The sequence below is a fragment of the Eucalyptus grandis genome, chromosome 5 (assembly GCF_016545825.1).
Source record: "Eucalyptus grandis isolate ANBG69807.140 chromosome 5, ASM1654582v1, whole genome shotgun sequence".
In the NCBI taxonomy this organism is placed as follows: domain Eukaryota; kingdom Viridiplantae; phylum Streptophyta; class Magnoliopsida; order Myrtales; family Myrtaceae; genus Eucalyptus; species Eucalyptus grandis.
In genome coordinates, this window is record NC_052616.1 from 10,284,237 (window position 1) to 10,305,760 (window position 21,524).

Here is a 21,524-nt window from a genome sequence, read left to right on the forward strand (position 1 = left end):
GAAGCACAAAGCCGGAACCTTTATACATAGTTTTCAATTTGGTGAATCTTCTATCTACTGTACATTTTTTAACTCAAGTGCGATATCTGTCATATGTAAGGAATTTCGAAAATCCATCTCATTAAGCAGTATAGAGTTTTGCCTATGACAAGTGCCAAAGTTTCCTAATGGGCAACTTTGATTTCACCAAGGAAAAAAATGTGAGTTCATAATCACATAAGAACTTGCAACAAATGTAGAGACAAGGCAACTAGCAAACACTCTTAGCAAGCTGAATATGCATCCAAGCAAAATCTGACCTGTTATGCCCAATTGTACTCCCCTTTGCCCCCTTCTGATGCATCTGGCCATTTTTTTCTTCTGAAAGAGTACTAATGAATACATGTTTCAGTGCATCACAATCAGAATCAGGTAATGATCGTAGATCATGCAAAACATGAAGAGAAGGGAATCTCGCTCCTTAACAGAAAAGGAGAAGATGATATAAATAACAGAGATGATTTTTAATTGTGATCAGTCTATATTTGGTCAATGAAGAAAGTGTAACTACATATAAAAACAATGAACTAACTCTTGGCATCTGCAAGTTACAGAATTTGTGGAAATCATCCCACGATCATAAACATCCCATGAATTTGTGTCTGTAAAGCTCCGAATCACATTGTGTTAAAATATCAGTTTGGTGAGTACGGAGCATCCCCTAGTTACATAAATTTGCAGAGCAGCTGAATGATAGGATTGATGGGAATATAAACAATCAGGGAGAAAATTTTGACAATCAATTGACAGTTCAAGACTTTAGGAGAGGAGCTAAGGCAAATTACCTCCAAAGAATAAATCAACAGGAAAAAAACAGCTATATATAGAACACCAGCTAACAAATCAAATTGAACTCTATTCCAGGGTACCTTTTACAGCAGATTTAACGGTGGTAACATTATGCTGCTGCTTTTGCATATATAATTTGTGAGGAGAACTCAAGCTGTTTCCACTTGCATTTAGATTCAGTTCCCTCAAAGATTCATGGTTTGCTTCACGATTGCCAACTTCAACCAGATGACCAGGAAATTCCATCATCTCCCCAGGGCTTACTTCTTCAGCTTTGTTCAGGAACCTACTATCTAGAAGTTTCCAGCTCGTATCATACAAGAAAACCTGGTAAACGCCCCAAAAAGGTTTCAATGACCTGAGCCATGTTTATCCTGATAAAATTTTTTTTACTAATCTGTAGAGAAAGTTATACACCATGAAGAAGAAAACTAACTAATTAAGGAAGGAAGACCTGAAATATGATTCAGCAACAAGATAGCTGGTATTATCTAAGGCTAATGATCAGTAGAGATGTAGAATGTAGAGCTTGACCTGCCTAGTGATAGATCCACTGCTTGTACAACACAAGAAGCCATCATGATATTTCTTTGACTTTTGAGTTAATTGTGTTGTATACAAGACATGCCAATCTATATCAAAAGGAACACCACGTCAACTGCAGTGCTAAGACAACAATAACAAACTTATGAATGTAACTACAGAAAGAATATAGAGACCAGTTTTCTGAGGGAAAGTCTGGAAATATGCTAGGAAGCTCCAATGTTCTTCAAGAGAAGCGATTTAAATATGTGAACATAATACTGCTGTGACTGAGAAGATTCAATATCCAAAGCATCAAATTTGAGTAAACATTTTTTTAATGGATGCCACATGTAGTGTAACAACATGCAGAAATTATACACCCAGAGAAAATCAAGAACAGATTCACAATCTAGGAGATACATCAAGAGAAAGACACGGCCTGGCATGGGCATAGATGAGTCAGTAAAAGTCCAAACTCACCTGTCGTACTTGATGTCCTTGAGTTCGGACTTGCCTGCAATATGCCATACCTGTTCATTTCATTCTTCTTGAATTCTGAAAAAAAAAAAAAAAAAACAAAAGAACGCACGTGCTAAGTTTTGTACCCAGCATTTACTTGCAATTAAGAGAATTAGATTATGTAGGAATTCATCGCCAACCTCTAATAATCTTCTGTGATGGGCTTAGGCTGAGCGTCTGCTGTTTATGCTTCTCTACTATGGTCTTCTCATCTCCTTGAAAAGAAAGCCAAGTCAATTATACGATAATACAGGTAGATGATGGGCACAAATTTGCAAACGTACAAGCATGAGTCATCGATTTTCAAAACAACGGAGACACGAGCATTAAGAAAGACAAACACATAAGAACAGACAATACCGGCACAATCAGATACATTGACGAACTTGTTTCTGTGAAGCAGATTTGTTCGCTTAGGAACTTTATTTTCTCGGCTGCAAGCATAAGTATCATCGAGAGGCTTTTGCCCTCCTTCAGGCTCTCCAACATCAACCAAATAAGCATTGAACGTCAGCGTCTCACTGGAGCGAACAACTTCGTCATTCTTCAAGATCCTGCATTCCAACAGCTGGTCGCTGCCGTCATACAGCATTACCTGTCAAACAATCCCATCATCAATCAGGGCATGGCCTAATCCACTCAGAACAAGCTCAATCGCGGGAAACACAACAACCGAAACCACAGAACAGAACAGTCCGCGAGGACAGTCGAAATCGAAATCCTTAGCAACATCGAGCCGTTACTATCTAGCCTGATCAAGCGAGCTGAATTCAGGGAATCGATCGCCACTGCAGTTTCGACATGGACCTCTAGCCGATCAGAACCGAATCACGTCCCAGCCCAATCGGAGGTAACTAAATTCGCCGATCGAGTTGAGCTGTGTTGGAACCAAAAGGATTTGGAGGGAGAGAGTACACACACAGAGAGATTATATTACACAATATGCCTTTGTAAAGGCTTAAAAGAGTACACACACTAACTTTGCTAAGCTTAAAACTCTCTCTAAAATCTCACTCTCTCACACACTAAGTAAACTAACATAACCCTATATTTATAAGCGTCTTCACCAGCATTATCTTCAACATGCAAGAGTTGAAGTTGAACTTTCTTCTTGGCCAAGGAGGCAACAATTGTGGGCTGAAACTTTTCCTTCAAGTTCAAGTTTACCAAGTTGACGCTTTCTTCCTACTCTTGAAGACTTCAGCAACAAGTACCACTTGTAGCTTCTTCAAGAATTCTCTCCTTTTAGCTTCTTCAAGAATTCTCTCCTTTGGCTTTTTATAAACCAACTAACTCTTGCTTTCACACACTTAGCCAAAAACAATTAAAAGACAAATAAGCTAATCAAAACACAAAAAACAATTTTACTATTTTCTAACAGCCTCCCTTAAAATTGATTTTGAAAAACAACGACACCAAGCATTGTCTTCAATTTCTCGAATAAATTCGCCTTCAATGGTTTTGTCAAAATATCTGCAATCTGGTCTTCGGATTTACAGAAATCAAGTTCAATTTCACCTTCTTTAATCAGCTCACGAATATAATGATACTTGATGTCAATATGTTTGCTCCTGCCATGAAATACAGGATTCTTGGCTAATGCAATCGCTGACTTGTTATCACACATCAATTTAGTATGACCTTTTTGTTCATGCATAAGCTCAAAAAGCATCCTTCGAAGCCACATCGCCTAACATGCTGCTGAAGATACTGCAATGTATTATGCTTCAGCTGTTGAGAGTGCAATAACTTATTGTTTCTTTGATGACCAAGAAATTATTCCTGATCCAAGAAAGAACGCATATCCGGAAGTGTTCTTCTGTGTTTCAATATCACCTGCCCAATCACTTTGTCTCGTATACCCCACTAAACCGAAGTTGTCGGTGTAAGAATATAAAATTCCATGATCGCGAGTTCCACTGACATACCTTAAAATTCTTTTTGCTGCTTGCAAATGTGATTGGTATGGTTTCTCCATAAACCGACTAATAATTCCCACGCCATAAGTTATATCTGGCCTAGTGGTAGCCAAATATCTTAAGCGCCAACGATACTTTTAAAATAAGTGGGATTTACCAATTCACCGGTTCCTTCTTTCTTCAACTCCAACCTTTCTGCTACGGGAGTTCGAATTGATTTGAGCATTTCCATATTGAATTGCTTCAAGATATCATTAGCATACTTCTGCTGTGAAACAAAATGCCTTCATTTGTTTGCTTCACTTCAAGGCCCAGAAAATAGGACATTAATCCCAAATCTGTCATCTCAAATTGACTTGTCATGGCCTCCACGAATTCAGCAAACATCTTCTCATAGCTTCTGTAAATATCAAATCATCAACATAAAGGCAAACAATTATAATATTGCCGTTAGTATTTGATTTGATATACAATGTATGCTCATAAGGGCACTTTTGAAAGCCATGCTCCAACAGGTAAGTATCAATCCTCGTGTACCAAGCTCGAGGTGCCTGTTTTAGCCCATACAACGCTTTCTTCAATTTATAAACTTGATTTTCACGCCCTTTCTTCACATAACCTTGTGGTTGCTCCACATATAGTTCCTCATCAAGAAAACCATTGAGGAATGCCGATTTCACATCCATTTGATGGATTTTCCAACGGTTTTGAGCTGCAAGTGCCAAGATCATTCGAATGGTATCCATTCGAGCCACCGGTGCAAATACTTCAAAATAATCAATACCTGGCTTTTTGCTTGTAGCCTTTCACCACCGATCGGCTTTGTAACGGTCCACCCGACCGTTGGGTTTGCACTTCGTTTTGTACACCCACTTGACACCTATAGGCTTCTTACTGGTGGTAAAGAAGTTAGCACCCACGTGTCATTCTTTTCAATGGAGTGGATTTCTTCATCCATTGCTTGATTCCACTTCTCATCTGCTGTTGCATCATCATAGGATATGGGGTCACATTCGGTAAATAAACAAAAGTTTACCATTGTTTCATCAGTGATTTCATCACCGTCATTATGATCAACTCTTGTGACCACATAATCCTTGAATTTTACTAGCGTCTTCTGCGGTCGTTGTGAACGACGAATCAATGGTTCTGCAGTCGTTGCTGGTGAGGAGGATGAACTACCAGGTGAAAGTGATGGATTGAAGATTCTTCGGTCTCCCTCACCAATGGTTCATCTTCCATAGGAATGCCTTTCCGGTCAGCCTTTTGATTCAGTCCCGGGCTTCATCTTCAAAAATTGGACATCCCGCTAATAATTACCTTCTCGTGATAGGATTATATAGCTTATAACCCTTAGTCACATAACTATATCCAATGAAAATGCACTTCTCGCTTTTATCATCCAACTTTTTCTTCGTTCGTCCGGTATATGGGGATATGCTACGCACCCAAATACCCGTAGGAACGAAACATCTGGCTTGTTGCCGCTCCAAGCCTCTTCTGGAGTTCTTCCAAGAACACTCCTTGTTGGACACATTCAACACAAATACAGCACAAGCAACAGCTTCTGCCCAAAACTTCTTCGGTAATGCTTTAGCCTTTAGCATACTTCTTGCCATTTCAAAAATTGTTCTATTCTTTCTTTCTGCTATACCGTTTTTGCTGAGGAGTATAGCTAGCGAGTCAATTGACGTTTCACTCCATGAATTTTACAATAATTGTCAAATTCATTGGAAGTAAACTCTCCTCTGTCCGATCTCAATGTCTTTAAATTAAAGCCACTCTGTTTCTCAACATAGACTTTGAATTCTTTAAATTTGCCAAAAGCTTGATTTTTCTCTCAAAAAAATAAGTCCATGTTTTTCTAGTAAAATCATCGAAAAAATTAGCGTGTACCTTTTTTGTCCAAATGATTCCACCTCAACAGGGCCACAGATATCTATATGTACCAACTCCAGAGGTTGCTTGGCTCTTCTAGCTCTCCCAATTGGAAAAGATTTCCAATGTTGCTTTCCAACGAGACATCCTTCACATGAGCGGTCTGGAGCGTTGATCAAGGGCATGCCGGTCACCATCTTTTTCTGGACTAGTAATTTAAGTCCACGAAAATTTAGATGACCGAACCGAAGATGCCATAGCCACTTGCTATCTTTTATCATTGCTTGGAAACTCAATAGAGTCTTCGTCTGAAGGGATAGAGGAAACATCCGGTTCTTCGTCATTTGTGTCGTCGTAATCAACTTATTGTTTGCGCCTCTAATGGTGCACACACCATTTTCAATGTTAACTTTGTGGCCTTTTTCAGATAGTTGCCCGACACTTAGCAAATTCCAAAAGAGTCCCGGCACAAAGTAAACGTCTGCAATAGTAACATTAGTACCATCTTTTGAGTTGATATCAATGTTACCTTTGCCCATCACAAGAATTTTGGATTTATTCCCGAAGTTGACTTCACCACGAACCGTCTCATCTAACTTCGAAAATAGCTCCTTTTGACCACACATGTGATTGCTGCACCCGGTATCAAGGTACCAAATTTTTGTGTCCATGGTACTTGAGTCATCCATTTGGCATGCTAACACCACGCCTTCATTTGCATTGACAGCGTGCACATATTCTGGCTGCTCTTGCCCCTTATTTGCTCGACATTCGGATTTGTAATGTCCGAATTTGTTGATTAAAACACTTGACTTTTGATTTGTCACGTGTTTGATATCTTTAGTGGAATTCAGATTTCCACCTCTACCTTGGGCACCTCCATGACCTCCACGACCTCGGCCACCATGATGACCTCCTCGATTTGATTGAGTGACGACTCTGCGGTGCTTGCTCGGGAATTCGAATCGATAGACTTACGGTTCATTCTTTGCTCATGTGAGCATAATGAACCCATCAACCGCTCAACGTCATGGTTGATATATCTTGGCCTTCTTCGATCGCCGCAACCACGTAGTCAAATCTTTCAGTCAAAGAGCTCAAGGATTTTTCTACGACTCGTACATCTTGGAGCTCTTCACCATTAACCCTCGGTTGGTTAACGATGGTTTGTACACGATCAAAGTAAGCCGAGATAGATTCGAGTCATTCATGCGTAAAGACTCAAAATCTCCTCGAAGTGTTTGGAGCCGCACCCGCCCCGACACGATCATCACCTTTGTAGGATTTTTGCAATATATCCCACGCTTCTTTATTTGTCTCGGCACTCGATATTTTTCAAATATCGTCTCCTCCACGGCTTGAAAGATCGCATATAATGCTTTTCGATCTTTCTTTCGAGATTCCACCAACGCTTCTTTCTCCTCTTTCCTCAAAGCATTGAATTCTTCAGCATCAGCTACTTCGGTGTAGCCGTTCTCCACCAGTTCCACAAATCTTGAGACCGAATAGAACTTTCATCGAACGGACCGGTTGTTGTAATTTTCCGTTCAACTTCGGAAGTTGCATCTGAACGGAGCTAGTGGATGCCATGGCTAGCTCTGATACCAATTGTTGGAACCAAAAGGATTTGGAGGGAGAGAGTACACACAGAGAGAGAGATTATATTACACAATATGCCTTTGTAAAGGCTTAAAAGAGTACACACACTAACTTTGCTAAGCTTAAAACTCTCTCTAAAATCTCACTCTCTCACACACTAAGTAAACTAACACAACCCTATATTTATAAGCGTCTTCACCAGCATTATCTTCAACATGCAAGAGTTGAAGTTGAACTTTTCTTCTTGGCCAAGGAGTCAACAATTGTGGGCTGAAACTTTTCCTTCAAGTTCAAGTTTACCAAGTTGAAGCTTTCTTCCTACTCTTGAAGACTTCAGCAACAAGTACCACTTGTAGCTTCTTCAAGAATTCTCTCCTTGTAGCTTCTTCAAGAATTCTCTCCTTTGGCTTTTTACAAACTAACTAACTCTTGCTTTCACACACTTAGCCAAAAACAATTAAAAGACAAATAAGCTAATCAAAACAAAAAAAACAATTTTACTATTTTCTAACAAGCTGGACATCAATGGCGGAGATGAGTAGCGAGTGAGAGAGAGGGAACGCGCCTTGGCGGAGCAGTGGAGAGAGAGGAAGCCGTCGCGGTAGAGCTTGCGCTTCTGCTTGAGGTGCTTTGTGAAGGTGACGTTCCATTTCATCGAAGCCTCGTCCATGGCGGTTTCTGCATTTGCAAGATGATGATGAAGAAGAAGAAGAAGAAGAAGAAGAAGAATTTCCAGGGATTTCGGAGAGCTGCAAGTGAAGTGATACCGCTTTCGAGAGCTGAAATGTTATGGCGGGAAACGAGGTCGGTGCATTTAATTCAGTATTTTGAAATCCAATTGAGAAAATATAAAATAGTTTAACTTAAAGAATTAGATAAATAAAAAAAGCTAGAAAAATTCAGAGCTAGAAAAATTTAAAGTATAAATCAATAGATGATTGTGTCCTGTAGGATTTTGGTCAGTTTGAAGAAAGCTCAGATCTAGAAAAATAAGTTCAAGTATTCAGCTGCATTGTGAGCTGAAAGTATGTGAGATTTGCTCAACTTAGACAATTCCAATAATTAATGTAGTCGACTATTATGTTTTTTTTCTTCTCAGGAAAAAATGAAGGCCGATATATAATTGATTTCTTAATCGGTCGAGGACCGATTAAACCACTAATATCAAAAGCTGTATAATTCAAATTGAGCCCGAGTGATAAAATGAAGGACGGTTCTATAAAAGAATGCAGGGATTAAATATTTTACTTTTAATTGAATTTTTCAACAAAGTGGACTAGTAAGTTCTGTTAAAAATAAATAAATAAATAAATAAAAGTATGGCTCCAATCTAGCTCATGCACCTTTCTAGCGAATTGATGTTTTATGGCTCCATATTGGTTTGTCGTAGTCGTTTGGATTATGTGTCGGCTGAAAGGATCAATTAGCTTAAATCAGAGAGCACAAATACCAATTTGGCCAAAATTCAATTCCAAGGACCAAATTGAACATTAACTAAAATTTCGGGGACCAACTTTTATTTTCCCTCTCATCCTTGGGGGCTTCAAAGGCTGCGGGGGGAGCTCGTGACTCGCTCGATGAAGATGCAAAATTCTCGTAGGCTGCGGGGGGACGATTGGAGGGCATGCGAGAGGAGGCGACGGTGAATCCAACGTGTCTCAGAGGACGCTGATGCGAGACAAGTAGAAATGAGCGTCACTGCTCGTGGCGTTGGAGACATCGTCGTCAAAGTCATTGCGGAACCGAAGAAGAGGGAAAGATCCGAGCATTTTCAAGTGGTGGCCAGGTGCTTGACAAAATGCCCACGTGGGGAGTTGGAACGGTGTTCAGGCGCATGAAATGGAAGCGACCGGTTGCTCTCGTTTTCGTGGTTTAGTTTTTGCATTGTGATGAATGAACGATGGCGTAGGATAAAAATGCGACCAGAGAAAAAGAAGAAAACCGCGATTAAGAAAAAGACCATTTGGCGTCTCCACTAGACATTAATCGAAGGGACGAGCCATGCGGAGAAAAACGACGAAGCAACGTGGAGGCACCTCCTCGGTTTCTTTTTCATAATTTCTTCGGCTTTTGTGCTTTTCTTTATAATTTTTCGTGCGGTTATCCATCGAAGGGATCCAAAAAAGACAAAAGAAGAAAACGAGAAACCAAAAGGGACAAAGCAATTGGTGGTTAGAAACGCGAAGCCATGAAGCAACCTCTCTCGTTTTCCGCCATTCTTTGTAGTATTCCTGTAATACATTCTCCGCTCCAATTGCTCATTTCTTCTTTTGTCTTGACAGTTTCTGTTTACTATTGACTACCCTCTCATGTTCGTTCGTCTTTTTGGACATTTTCTTTTCTTACAGTTGTCCGGGCGAAAGTGTTTGCTGCAGAAGTTGTCTGAATCTTGAAGTGAGGAGGTTTTCCTTTTTCAAAAAAATTTAATCATTTTGATGATGAGTCGCCATTAATTTTTCAGCACACTAGAACTGCAGTAACGAATATTAACAAAATATATGATGCTAAGTGATTGCTATTAGTATTAGCCCATGGGAAACGAATGTTTTGATGGCACATAAAACAAAATTGTATCATTACCTGTATGTCATTGTCTAAAAATAGTTAGCTGTAGAGACTGATGATGATGATAATGGTGAGGATGAAGATGATGAGCTCATTGACCCAATCCCATTGAACAATAATCATTCTGCATTATTGTTTCCGGTTGATCCTAGAAACAAGTTCCAGCTCAGTCGTAAGATTGGTAGCGGATCATAAGGAGAGATCTGCCTCAGTGGACAGCATGCTGACTGACATTTGATTTTTGCTTTATCCATTCTGCTTTTTAGTTTGGCTTTGTTTGGATGAACGACAAAGTCGCCGTTTTAAGCTTGTCAGTGGCTTTTCTCCCAATTAAATTGATCGTTTTATTTTTCTAGCTTTTGCCCATTTTAGTTAAATTTTAGTATTGTTGTGGTCAATGCATCGGTGTTTTGTTGATTTAGAATTTTGATGTTTTTATCATTACGTTCTTTTAGGCGACATGGATCGTGCTTTGTTCCGTTTCTTTCTTGGGTTGTGCAACTGGCATAGATATTGATAGTTTCACTTGTTTCCAGCAAGTTATTTGTGGTAACTTTTATGTTTCAAAATGAGTAGAGGCAACAAGTGGAACTTCCCTTGGTTTGTGGCTTTCACTATACGGTTAATGCTGTGACGCGTGAATTGATGCCGTGCTTCTAGGATAATACGATTGTATGCTCCTTTGTTCCTTGTTGAGTATTGACTTTTTTGCCTGGAAGATTACTTATAAGAAGAAAGATCGATTTTTTGCTAGAGACATGTATGTTTTGACTGAGCAAGATCAATGATGGGGTTGCTAGAAGAACAACTGAGGCAACTATAGTATTCTCTTTTGATGATAGAAGAAGCTCTGTTTAACAATTACGTAGGGACTAGTGAGCGACCTTAACGGTGGAGGCAGACAGAGAGAGAGTGAGGCAACTATGGTATTCTCTTTTGATAAGCTCTGTTTACCCATTACATAGACTAGTGAGCGACCTTGGCAGAGAGAGAGAGAGAGAGAGAGACAAACAGACAGACGGAGACAGAGAGACAGAGCAGTTGCAATAGACCTTGCGGTCATGCTACGAGTGCTTTGTGAAGCCAAGTTTCCATTTCTTCACAGCTTCCAATGCCGTGCTTTTGGGATTTGAATTTTTAGGGATCTCAAAAGCTTTGTAAGTTATGGCAGAAGCTGAATTATGAAATGTGAGTTGTAGGGCTAGACCTAAAATCCTTTTGGCTTGGGCTAAAAGTTTTGGGATAACAGTTACGTCTGTAGCAAAATTTCTACACGCTTCGAAGATAATAATGTCATTGAGTTCTTCCAGTGTCAATCACTCAACGATAAATGTGTAAATCAATTCTCACACTAATAATAGATCTAATAGAAGTCCAAACTTTCTTTTTGTTTCTTTTAGGACTTTTTTTGAACTTATGAAAAGCACGCTGTCTTTATCAACAGGATAACATAACACACATAAAACACACATTCAGATAAAGTAATTTGGTTTTCTTCTAATTTTGTATCTATTTTTTTTTCATGTTATTATATGTGCAAGAACATCAAGTTTATACAAAACTGACCTGATATGGCTAAGTAATTGCAATTTCTTTTCAATCGTGAGATGTTGTGTTGGATATAGATATTTGTAGTCAAAATTTTTACATGCTTATTAGTTGGGCGTAATAAAATATGCACAGTTTGCTCAACTAAAACATACTTGAGGCAAACTTATGATGACAAATTTTTGCTCCAATTTTTTCCCCATACTTTTAAGACAATCTCATTATGAGCAAGCTTTTGGCAAATTTTGCCTTAGTGGCAACATGTTTAAAGGGTCAGAACCCAGGGACTTCTTTTCTTTTTGGTTTGCAGGTTGAAGGCACAACTTTTGTTCTTAAAAAATAAAAATAAAAATAAAAATTGGAGCTTATACTTGTAGCTCCAAGAGTTGGCAAGCTTCGAGACCCAATAAGCCTCAAGACATGTGCGGGGTGATTTTCTTGCGCTTTTTTGGATGTAGAATGTGCACTGTCAGTGCAATATGCAACTTTTTAAGTGCTTATTCCTCCTCTCTTCTTAGCAACTGGCAGGCCTATTGCTTCAGAGCTTGTTAACGGATGAAAAGTGAATTTTCAATTTTCAAGTCAACCTCTATTATAAGTTCCACTGATCATAGCCAAGTAGTCAATTTAATGACCAAGTCTGTTGTTTCGTCAATGGGCAGACAATAGGGAAACTGCTCATCGACGAGGCCAAATTCTTGTGGGGCGTGGAGGGCAAGGTCGAGGACCTGCAAAAGGAGCTGAAGCTGATCCAGTGCTTGCTGGGGGATGCAGACGCTAGACAAGAGCACGATCAAGCTGTTGGAGAATGTCGCACAACTCCGTGACATTGCCTATGATGCCGAGGATCATAGAGCGATACATCCTCAGAGTCATGCCGAGGATGTCATAGAGCGATACATCCTCAGAGTCATGCTGAAGAAGGGACAAAACATCATCAAAGCATATGCTTGCTTCGTGGCGAAGTGCACTTGCATGCAGGTTCATGTGGTGGGGACAGAAATTGAGGGCTTAAAATCCAGGATCTCGAATTTGAGAATTAGTATGCAGTGTCATGAAATACAGTCTGTGAAAAAGGACGAACGCTATGCCATTCAATGTATTTCCAGTGATCTTCAACATATTGAGGTACAGTTTTTTCTTTTGGTCAATATGTTGAGGTACACTTTATAATGCAAAGAAACTGAGATATGGTCTATGCGGTTTCCTTTGTCCCCTGTTCTTCTTAGTTCTCGTCCAAGAACTTGTATAACTAGCTGTCCTTTCTCAACTTTCGCATGTTAAGCAAGGCCTTGAAGAGACGTTTGTTTTTGCTGGAATATAGCTCGATATTGGTTCTTTGATTCCACAACCTGAGTAGACATTAAAGTGGATCTTCGGGGTTCCAACGGGTATTGGATGTTCATGTGGGCATATAAGAGAATTGGTCATAAAAGATCATGTCCTCAAGACATGTCTAACCAAAAAAAAACTTAATGGCTAAGCTGCACTGAAGTTCATTGATCCTTACTCGTCCTTTGGCATTAGAAGGGTCCGGAGATGTAGATCTATGGACAAGCAAACCCTAGCGTGTGAATTAAAATCGAAATGGGGAGGCGTGTTTTTTGGGTTAGAAAAAGGGCGGCTTCCATTTGGAGCTTGTCTGACTACACGACATATGATACAATCACAGGGAATTGAAACATGATGTAAATGTTATGTATGGCGGTTTGGAGCATTCAATTCGATTGCAGCGTCGGCGTCCACATTAACTATTTTTAGCCAAAATTGGTCAGATTGACTCAATTGACAAAAAATGAAAAGATTTATGACTTAATTGATAAAATTGCGAAATTTATGACTGAATTTATAAAAACATAATTTGATTAAAAAATTTCGAACAATTTTCCTGAAAATAAACCCATGAGAAACCAATTTTTTGATGGCACATAAAGCAAATGCAGAAATGATAAGCACATAAAAGGAATCTGCCCATGAGACTTTTTATGACACATAAAGTAAGAATATGATGCCGTATTATTGCTAGCAGCCGATTTGCCATTACTTCATAATATTTGCCAACAGCCGGTGTACCATTACTTTAAGAATACAATGCCGAATTATTGCTAGCAATCCATGTGCCGTTACTTAGATGCCATTACCTTTATCTAGTTACCTCTAGAAAGTAAGAATATAAGTTGTCATCAAAGCATGATTTGTTTAAGATTTTTGAAAATTTTCGAAAATAAACCCATGAGAAACCAATCTTTTGATGCCACATAAAGCAAATGCTAAAATGATAGGCACATGAAAGGAATCCGCCCATGAGACTTCTGATGACACATAAAGCAAGAATATGATACCGAATTATTGCTAGCAGCCGATGTGCCATTACTTAAGAATATTTGCTCGCAGCTGACGTGCCATTATTTTAAGAATATGATGCCAAATTATTGCTAGTAGTCCATGTGCCATTACTTAGATGCCATTACCTTTATCTAGTTATCTCTAGAAAGTGATGATGATAATGACGATGATGAAGATAATGAGCTCAATGACCTAAATCCAGTGTTATTGTTGAACGATATTGATGCCCAATTGTTGTTATGACCAGCTCTCTCTGGCTGCGGTTTGATTAAGATGAAGTCTCTCCTATAATCTTTGGATAAGAGCGTGCATGGCTATGGTTCCTCCCTTTTGAAATTCGCTCTCCGACGGAGCCGTGTGTCGGCACCAAGTTCCAGCTCGGTTACAAGATTGTTCGGTTGAAGATGTATAGATAAGGCTCAACTCTTCCTAATGTCCATAGTTGTTACTTTCCAAGATCCCTGGGGCGGAGATTTTATTGTATTTAAAGAGTAATGCCAGAGATATAAATATTGGTTTATGAAGAGATGTATCATATACTCTTGTTGGTGGCATGCAATGAAGAAGAGTCCTGTGCATGTCTATCGAGAAGGCTAATCACGATCGTCCAATTCTTCCCCACTAACAACTTGAAATTACCCACTTAGCTGAATTACCTCACACTGTACTGCAGTTCGCCAATTTTATTGCGTCTCTGCTATGTAATGCCAAAGTCCAAAAACCAAGAAACTCTGGCCAAGAAAGCTAAACTTCCTTCTGGTTGCTGCCAAGTGGAACGTCTGACTCCCGCTGTATCCAGGAAATCTGGCCTTCACGTTTGTCCCCTGGTTTGTGAGAAGAAAAGAAAAAATGCGACAACCTCTCATTAATCTTTTGTATGTCTCTGAACGAATAGACAAATGCAAATTACACACCATATATAAGTACAGAGTTGTTTATGGCATGTTGCAATCACATGTCAAAGTATCCAAAATCATTTATTAATGGAGTTTTTAATGGGCTTTAAATACATGTGCTTCTCCTTCATCTTGCTAATTACTTTAAATTTTTTGGATTTTAGTTTCTCAAAATGTTATCGTAGAAACCTACTACAGTCATTGTAGAGCTAGAACATTTAACTGTTAACTCACTGCAAAATCGCTGTAACGCTTTGCTATTGTACGGGCAGTTCCATCATCACAATTTACCCTTAACTTTGTGGAGTTATATTTAATTAATATGGACAAGTTTGACTGGTTTGGGTGTGCGTATCTTATAGTAGATATAATTTGCGAAGGTACGTTTTCCCACCACAAGGAACAAAAATGTTGCTATTAGTATCTGGCCATGTGAAACAAATCTTTTGACGACGCATGAAGCAAAGTATGATGCTGAATTGACAGCACATGAAGCGCTTCGCCGTAATAAACTCATCTTTCGAAAACACATAGAGCAAAAAGTTGATGCTGAATTATTGCCATTAGCCAATGCGAAACCAATATTCTTTTGACAGGGCATAAAGCAAGAATATGATGCTGATTTATTGATCTTTGACCGTGTGTAACCAATCTTTTGACGGTACATAAAGTGAAAAATGCGATGCTGAATTATTGCTGTGAGCCCGTGTGCCATTGCCTATATCCATATGCCATCGCCTATATATAGGTAGCTGTGGCAAGTGATGACGACGATAATGATGAGGATGAAGATGATGAGTTCAATGACCCAATCCCAGTACTATTATTGAACCAATAATCGTTGAGTTATTGTTTCCGGTTCAGGTCGTAAGATCGGCAGCGGATTTTTGGGACAGATCTACCCCGGTGGACTTCTCGCTAACCGATACTCAGGTTTTGCTCTATCCATTTTGCTTTTAGTTTGATTTTGATTGAAGTTTTTTGTGAATTACTTTCAAGTACCAATATTCAGACAAACGAGAAGGTCGTGATTAAGCTCGTGAGTAGATCTTTTCCCGGTCGAATTGATCCCTTTTCTTTTTCCAGTTTTTGTGGTTTTATTTTTTTAATATTAATGTAATCATTGCATCGGTATTTTGTTGATTTAGAATTCTGACATTTTATTTTTTTACTTTTTATAAGGCGCTATGGATTGTGGTTTGTTCCGTTTTTTTTTCTTGGGTTGTTTGAATGACATAGATATTGGTTCACTTGCTGCTTCCAGCAAGTCGGCGATACTAGCTTCAATACTTTAGATAGATTATTATTATTAACAAGTGGAAGCTTTCCTCGATTTGTGGCTTTCACATGCATGGGAAAATTGTCAAAAAGTTCAAAATCTATAGCATTTTTACAATTCAACCATAAATTTTTCAATTTTATTGATTAAATGTAAACATTTTCACACTTTGCCAATTGAAACCATCCGAGTCAAATTTATTGACTGGAAATCACTAATGTGGACAATCTTTAATAATGTTTTAGTATTTTTTTTTTTTCAAAATTTTTATTTCTTTCTCTTTTCCTTTTATATATATATATATATATATATATATTATTTATTTATAATATTCTTTCTTTCTCCCTTGTCCCCTTCACCAATCACTGTTTGGGTCTCGTTGATGGCCAGTGAGGGTAGGCAGCCTCATATGAGGGCCACAATCACTGTCCTCGAGCAAGGGATGCCTAGGCTTTGGCTGGCAAGGGCCGCCCTCACCAAATCAGGCAAGCCTCACTGGCCTCAGGTGAGGGTCGCCCTGGCCTAGGCAAGCATGGGATGCCCTCACCTAGGTAGGAGAGGGAAGGGCAAGGACCACCCTCGCCTATTAAACTTGATTTTCCAGCATCTAAGCAAAATCTAAATGTTACACTTGATTTTCCGGCATCTAATATACTTCCTTTGCCCTACTCTTATGCATCTGGTCATTTTTACCTTCTGCAAAAGTAACAATGAAAACATGTTTCGGTGTATCACAATCGAAATCATATAATCATTGTAGATCATGCAAAACATGGAGAGAAGGGAATCATGCTCCATAATAGAAAAGAAGAGATAATATGGTAAAGTGATGATTTTCAATTGTCATCACTCTTTATCTGGCCAATTAAGAATGTGTTAGCTACCAATAAAAACAAACAAATTGACTCTTGGCATATGCAAGTTCAAGATAGTGGAAATGAACATCCCATGAACTTGTGTCCTTAGAACTTTGAATCACATTGTGGTGAAATATCATTTTGGTGAGTATGGAGTATTCCCCACTAACATCAATTGCAGAGTAGCTGAATGATAGGATCAATGGGAATATAAAGAACCAGGGAAATTTTGAGACTCTATAGCCAATTAAGACTTTAGGCCAGGTGGTTAGGCAAATTACCTCCATAGAAAGACTAAATAGGATAAAAATCAATTAATAGAACACCATGGAAAGAATCAAATTGAACTCTATTCCAGTTACCTTTTGCAGCAGAATTAACGGTAGTAACATTATGCTGCTGCTTTTGCATATTGAATTTATGAAGAGAACTGAAGCTGTTTCCACATGCATTTAGATCCCTTAAAGATTCACGGTCGACTTCATGATTCCCAACTTCAACCAAATGACCAGGAAATTCGATCATCTTCCCAGGGCTTACTTCTTCAGCTTTGTTCAGGAACCTGTTATCTAAAAGTTTCCAGCTCGCATCATACAAGAAAACCCAGTAAAACACCCATAAAAAAGGTTTCCAATTCTCTAAGCCATATTTACCCTGATAAAAGTTTCTCACTAGCATGCTGAGAAGAGCAAAAACCATAAAGAAGAAAACCAACTAATAAAGGAAGGAAGAGACGACATTTAATTCAGCAACAAGAAAGCCGGTATTATCTAAGGTTAAAGATCAGTAGTGGATGTAGACTGTAGAGCTTGACCTGCCTAGTAATAGGTCCACTGCTTGTACAACGGAAGAAGCCATCATGATATTTCTTCAAATTTTGAGTTAATTGCATTGTATACAAGACATGCCAATCTATATCAAAAGGAAGATCATGTCAACCGTAGTGCTGAGACAACAATAACAAACTTTATATAACTAGCAGAATATCGAGACCAGTTTTTGAGGGAAAGTTTGGAAATATGCTAAGAAGCTCCCAATGATTTTCAAGAAAGGCCATGATAAAAATGTGAACATAAAACCACTGTGATTGAGAAGATTTGATATACAAAGCATCAGATTTGAGAGAATATCTATTGTCCTTGAACAAATTCAATGTGTAGTATAAAGATAAGTAGAAACTGTAAACCCAAAGGAAATTAAGAATTGATTCACAATCCAGGATATGACGTCAAAGGAAATGATACATGGCCAGGCAGGGGCATATATGAATCTGCAAAAGTCCAAACTCACCTGCCATACTTGATGTCCTTGAGTTCGGACCTGCTGGTAATGTGCCATACTTGTTCATTTCATTCTTCTTGAATTCTGGAAAAAGAGAAACACAGATGCTAAGTTTTGTACCCAGCATTTACTAGCTAATAAGAGAGTTGGATTATGTAGGATTTCATCACCAACCTCTAATAATTTTCTGTGATGGGCTTAGGCTGATCGTCGCTGTTTATCCTTCTGCACTTTGGTCTTCTCATCTTCTTAAAACGTAAGCGAAATGGATTATACGATAACAGGTAGATAATCGCAACATTGCAAATGTACGAGTATTAGTTGTCAAATTTCAAATCATTAGAGACAATAACATGAGGAAAAACAAATATGTAAGAACAGAACACTAGCGATTGCAATCAGATACTTTGACGAACTTGTTTCTGTGAAGTGAAGTTGTTCGCTTAGGAACTTTCTTTGCTTGGCTGTGAATATAAGTATCATTCAGAGGCTTTTGCCCTCCTTCAGGCTCTCCAACATCGACCAAATAAGCATTGAACGTCTCACTGGAACAAACAACTTCATTCTTGAAAGTCCTGCATTCCAACAGCTGCTTGCTGTCATCATACAGCATTACCTGTCAAAAATCCAACCATCAATCACGGCATGGCCTAATCCACTTAGAACAAGCTCAATCACGGAGAGCATGACGACCAAAACCACAGAACAGAACAATCCGTGAGGACAGTCAAAATCGAAAACCTATGAAGCATCGAGCTGTTGCTATCAAGCATTTCTTCTACCTGCGGAGAGAATATACACCTGTAGACTTCCCCATTACTCCATTCTTTTCTTCTTGGGGTGCTTTTCTTGTGTCGGCGGATGTAGAATATGCATTATCAATGCAATATGCAACTTTCTAAGTACTTAATTTCTTTCTTTTCTTCTTCGCAACTCGCAGGCCTATATGTTCACAGCTTGTTAACGCATCAGAAGTGAATTCTCAAGTCATTCTCTATCATAATCTCCACTGATCATAGTCTGAGCAGTGCAATACCAATGGCCGAGTCTGTTGTTTCGTTCGTGGTGGAGAAAATAGGAAACCTGCTCATCAACGAGGTAAAATTCTTGAGGGGAGTGGAGGGCAAGGTCAAGGACCTGCACAGCGCGCTGAGGCAGGTCCAGGCCTTGCTGAGGGATGTGGATGCAAGACGAGAGCGCAAGGAAGCTGTAGAAGAATGTGTCGCACAACTCCGAGACTTTGCCTATGATGCTGAGGACGTCATCGAGAGATACTACCTCAAAGCGTATGCTTGCTTCATGGCGAAGTGCTCGTGCGTGCAGGTTCATGAGGTGGGGACAGAGATCGAGGGCTTAAAATCCAGAATTTCCGATATTGGTAATAAGATGCAGAAATATGGCATACAACCTCTGCATGAGGGCGAACGCAAACGCGCGAGAGCTTCGCTGCCGAAACGGACTTATGCCCATTTCCAGGAGGAGGATTTTGTCGGGAGGGAAGATGGTATCGAGGTGTTGGTGAACGAGCTGTTGAAGGATGGAGAACAACAGAGAGTTATTTCCATTTGTGGAATGGGTGGTTTGGGTAAAACCACTCTTGCTAAGAAAGTCTTTGCTCATGACAAAGTGAAGAAGCATTTTGATGGTTTTGCTTGGGCTTGCATATCTCAAAAGTACCGTGTGAGGGATATCTTGGAGGGAATTCTTGCTAAGTTGAACCCTGATCAAGAGAAGGGGTTACGAAGATGAAAGATGACGAATTGTTTGAAACTTTATACATGACCCAAAAACAAAAGAGATGTATTGTGGTTCTTGACGATATTTGGACCGAACAGGCATGGGTTGGTCTTAGAAACGCATTCCCAACCAAGGACACGAGAAGCAAGCTATTGATAACAACTCGCAATAGAGAAGTAGCTCAGCATATCTATCCTCATTGTTTTCTCAATGAACCTCAGTGCTTATCACAAGAGGAGAGCTGGGTTCTGCTAAAGAAGAAGGTATTCCCTCGAACAAAAGGTAAGACTTCTCTCAAGTTATTAACCTAACTGTTGGGAATTACTGATCCCAAAACGGATTCGACACTAAATCGAACCCCTAAATCAATGCGGAAGACGAAGCCGGGAAAACACGTATCACCGATCGTAAAGCACACCACGGATTCGAGCGTACGCTGTTAGCCACAGATTAAACACCAATGCCGAAGAAGAGGAAGAAATTCTGGCCCCGTTCGATCCGATGATGACTTGAAGGAGAGAAAACAGTGCCTTGAACTTATTGTTCTTTTTTTTTTTGGAGGAAGAGAGAACGGGGAGAAGACGTACGTTGAATTGTCAAACGTTATCTTCTCTCTCTCTCCTCCCTTTTATACCTCTCCCCTTCCACGGGCCCTTTTCCCGTGGGCCGGGCCTTTTTTGGGCCCAACTTGAGCGGATGGGCCTTGAGCCCATCTTATAAATCCATCACTAACATATAGTGACTCCAAAGGATTAGATTGCCTATTTGATTCTAATTTATGGTGCTTCGGTTACCATTGCAGGATTAGTTGTTGAAATTTCTTCTGATGGATCCAGAGTTGGTCAAGATATTGTTGCGGGCCAAGCTGTAGAAGATATTGCAAGACAGTCAGAGATAGAGGGACAAATACCAGGTACTTCATTGCTTAGTTTGTCCTTTTCGAAACTTAAGCAATTTATGAATTGATAGTTACAATGGATTCAAATGATCGAAATATCGAGTATTAGGCACCACAATTTCAATATTTGGGGAATTAGATGCCCCTTTTGTTTCTTAATAGTTAACAATTATACCACTAAACCAAGATCCAAACTTTGTTCATCCTTTCCTCTAGTGAGGTTAAATATTGAAGAGGCTTTTAATAAGGCCAACATAATAAGCAATTTTGATAGGATTTATGAATAATGTGAAGCCTAGCTATGTTCTTCTATAGGCTTCATCTCAAGTCCACCTTTTTTGCATTTGTGAATAGTTGGCTTAACCATAAAAGTAGGGATTCATAAGGAAAATCGTGAATCGTTATGCGGCACATGAAGATTTCATTAGAATTTGTGTAGGAGATTAGTAGCACATTCAAGTTACGAGAGATCACGCTCAAGTTATCCCTGTGTTGCTTTCATATTTCTTCATCAAGTAGGTTTATTGTTGTTTTACATTTGCTTGAGTCACTTAATCCAGGCCACAGTTTGGACTTCTTGATTTTCCAAGCGTAGATGGAGGCATATATAGGAGCTTTGTTGTGGTCCCCATTTTTCCCCTTACAAAAGCATAAATGAACCACAAATTATGAAGAACTATAGCGTCTTACTTATATATCTAAACACATATATTTGTCCTTGAAGTAATCTTTTTATTACAGTTGCATCTTCCTATGATTCTTTGAGTTGCAATTTGTTGCCGATATTGTGTAGTAATCACTGAAGACATGAAGATGTTAGCATATAAACTCCTTAAGAAGTGTGCGGGA

The 21,524-nt window shown here is 39.2% G+C and overlaps 2 protein-coding genes and 1 long non-coding RNA gene across 8 annotated transcripts in view; 2 read left to right on the forward strand and 1 right to left on the reverse strand.

Annotated features, from left to right (window-relative positions):
• The window catches only part of LOC104443901, a 130,441-nt gene that overhangs the window by 82,589 nt on the left and 26,328 nt on the right, over positions 1-21,524 (reverse strand). The window contains exons 1-6 of one of the 4 annotated variants that reach the window (XM_039312965.1): positions 2,233-2,940; positions 2,013-2,087; positions 1,834-1,908; positions 1,363-1,460; positions 909-1,155; positions 300-371 (exon numbers count right to left, since the gene is read on the reverse strand). In XM_039312965.1, coding sequence (XP_039168899.1) covers positions 300-371; positions 909-1,155; positions 1,363-1,460; positions 1,834-1,908; positions 2,013-2,087; positions 2,233-2,464 — 799 coding nt within the window. In that variant the 5' untranslated portion in view covers positions 2,465-2,940. Of the gene's footprint in view, positions 1-299; positions 372-908; positions 1,156-1,362; positions 1,461-1,833; positions 1,909-2,012; positions 2,088-2,232; positions 2,945-21,524 lie in introns of those variants that run through there. The other 3 variants (XM_039312966.1, XM_039312964.1, XM_039312963.1) reach the window with 3 other exon arrangements.
• LOC104444023 lies at positions 9,313-12,596 on the forward strand. Its single transcript, XR_725319.3, has 3 exons — positions 9,313-9,501; positions 9,617-9,662; positions 12,044-12,596. It is a non-coding gene; the product is annotated as an uncharacterized LOC104444023 (long non-coding RNA).
• LOC120293496 (putative disease resistance protein At1g50180) lies at positions 15,413-21,480 on the forward strand. Of its 3 annotated transcripts, none has more exons than XM_039312976.1 (4): positions 15,413-15,556; positions 18,981-20,059; positions 20,580-20,690; positions 21,469-21,480. In XM_039312976.1, the coding sequence occupies exon 2, from the start codon at positions 19,079-19,081 to the stop codon at positions 19,787-19,789; it is 711 nt and encodes a 236-aa protein (XP_039168910.1). In that variant the 5' UTR covers positions 15,413-15,556; positions 18,981-19,078; the 3' UTR covers positions 19,790-20,059; positions 20,580-20,690; positions 21,469-21,480. The 3 variants fall into 3 exon arrangements, with proteins under 3 accessions (XP_039168910.1, XP_039168911.1, XP_039168909.1); XM_039312977.1 differs by lacking the exon at positions 15,413-15,556 and adding an exon at positions 16,671-16,723; XM_039312975.1 differs by lacking the exon at positions 15,413-15,556 and adding an exon at positions 18,092-18,843.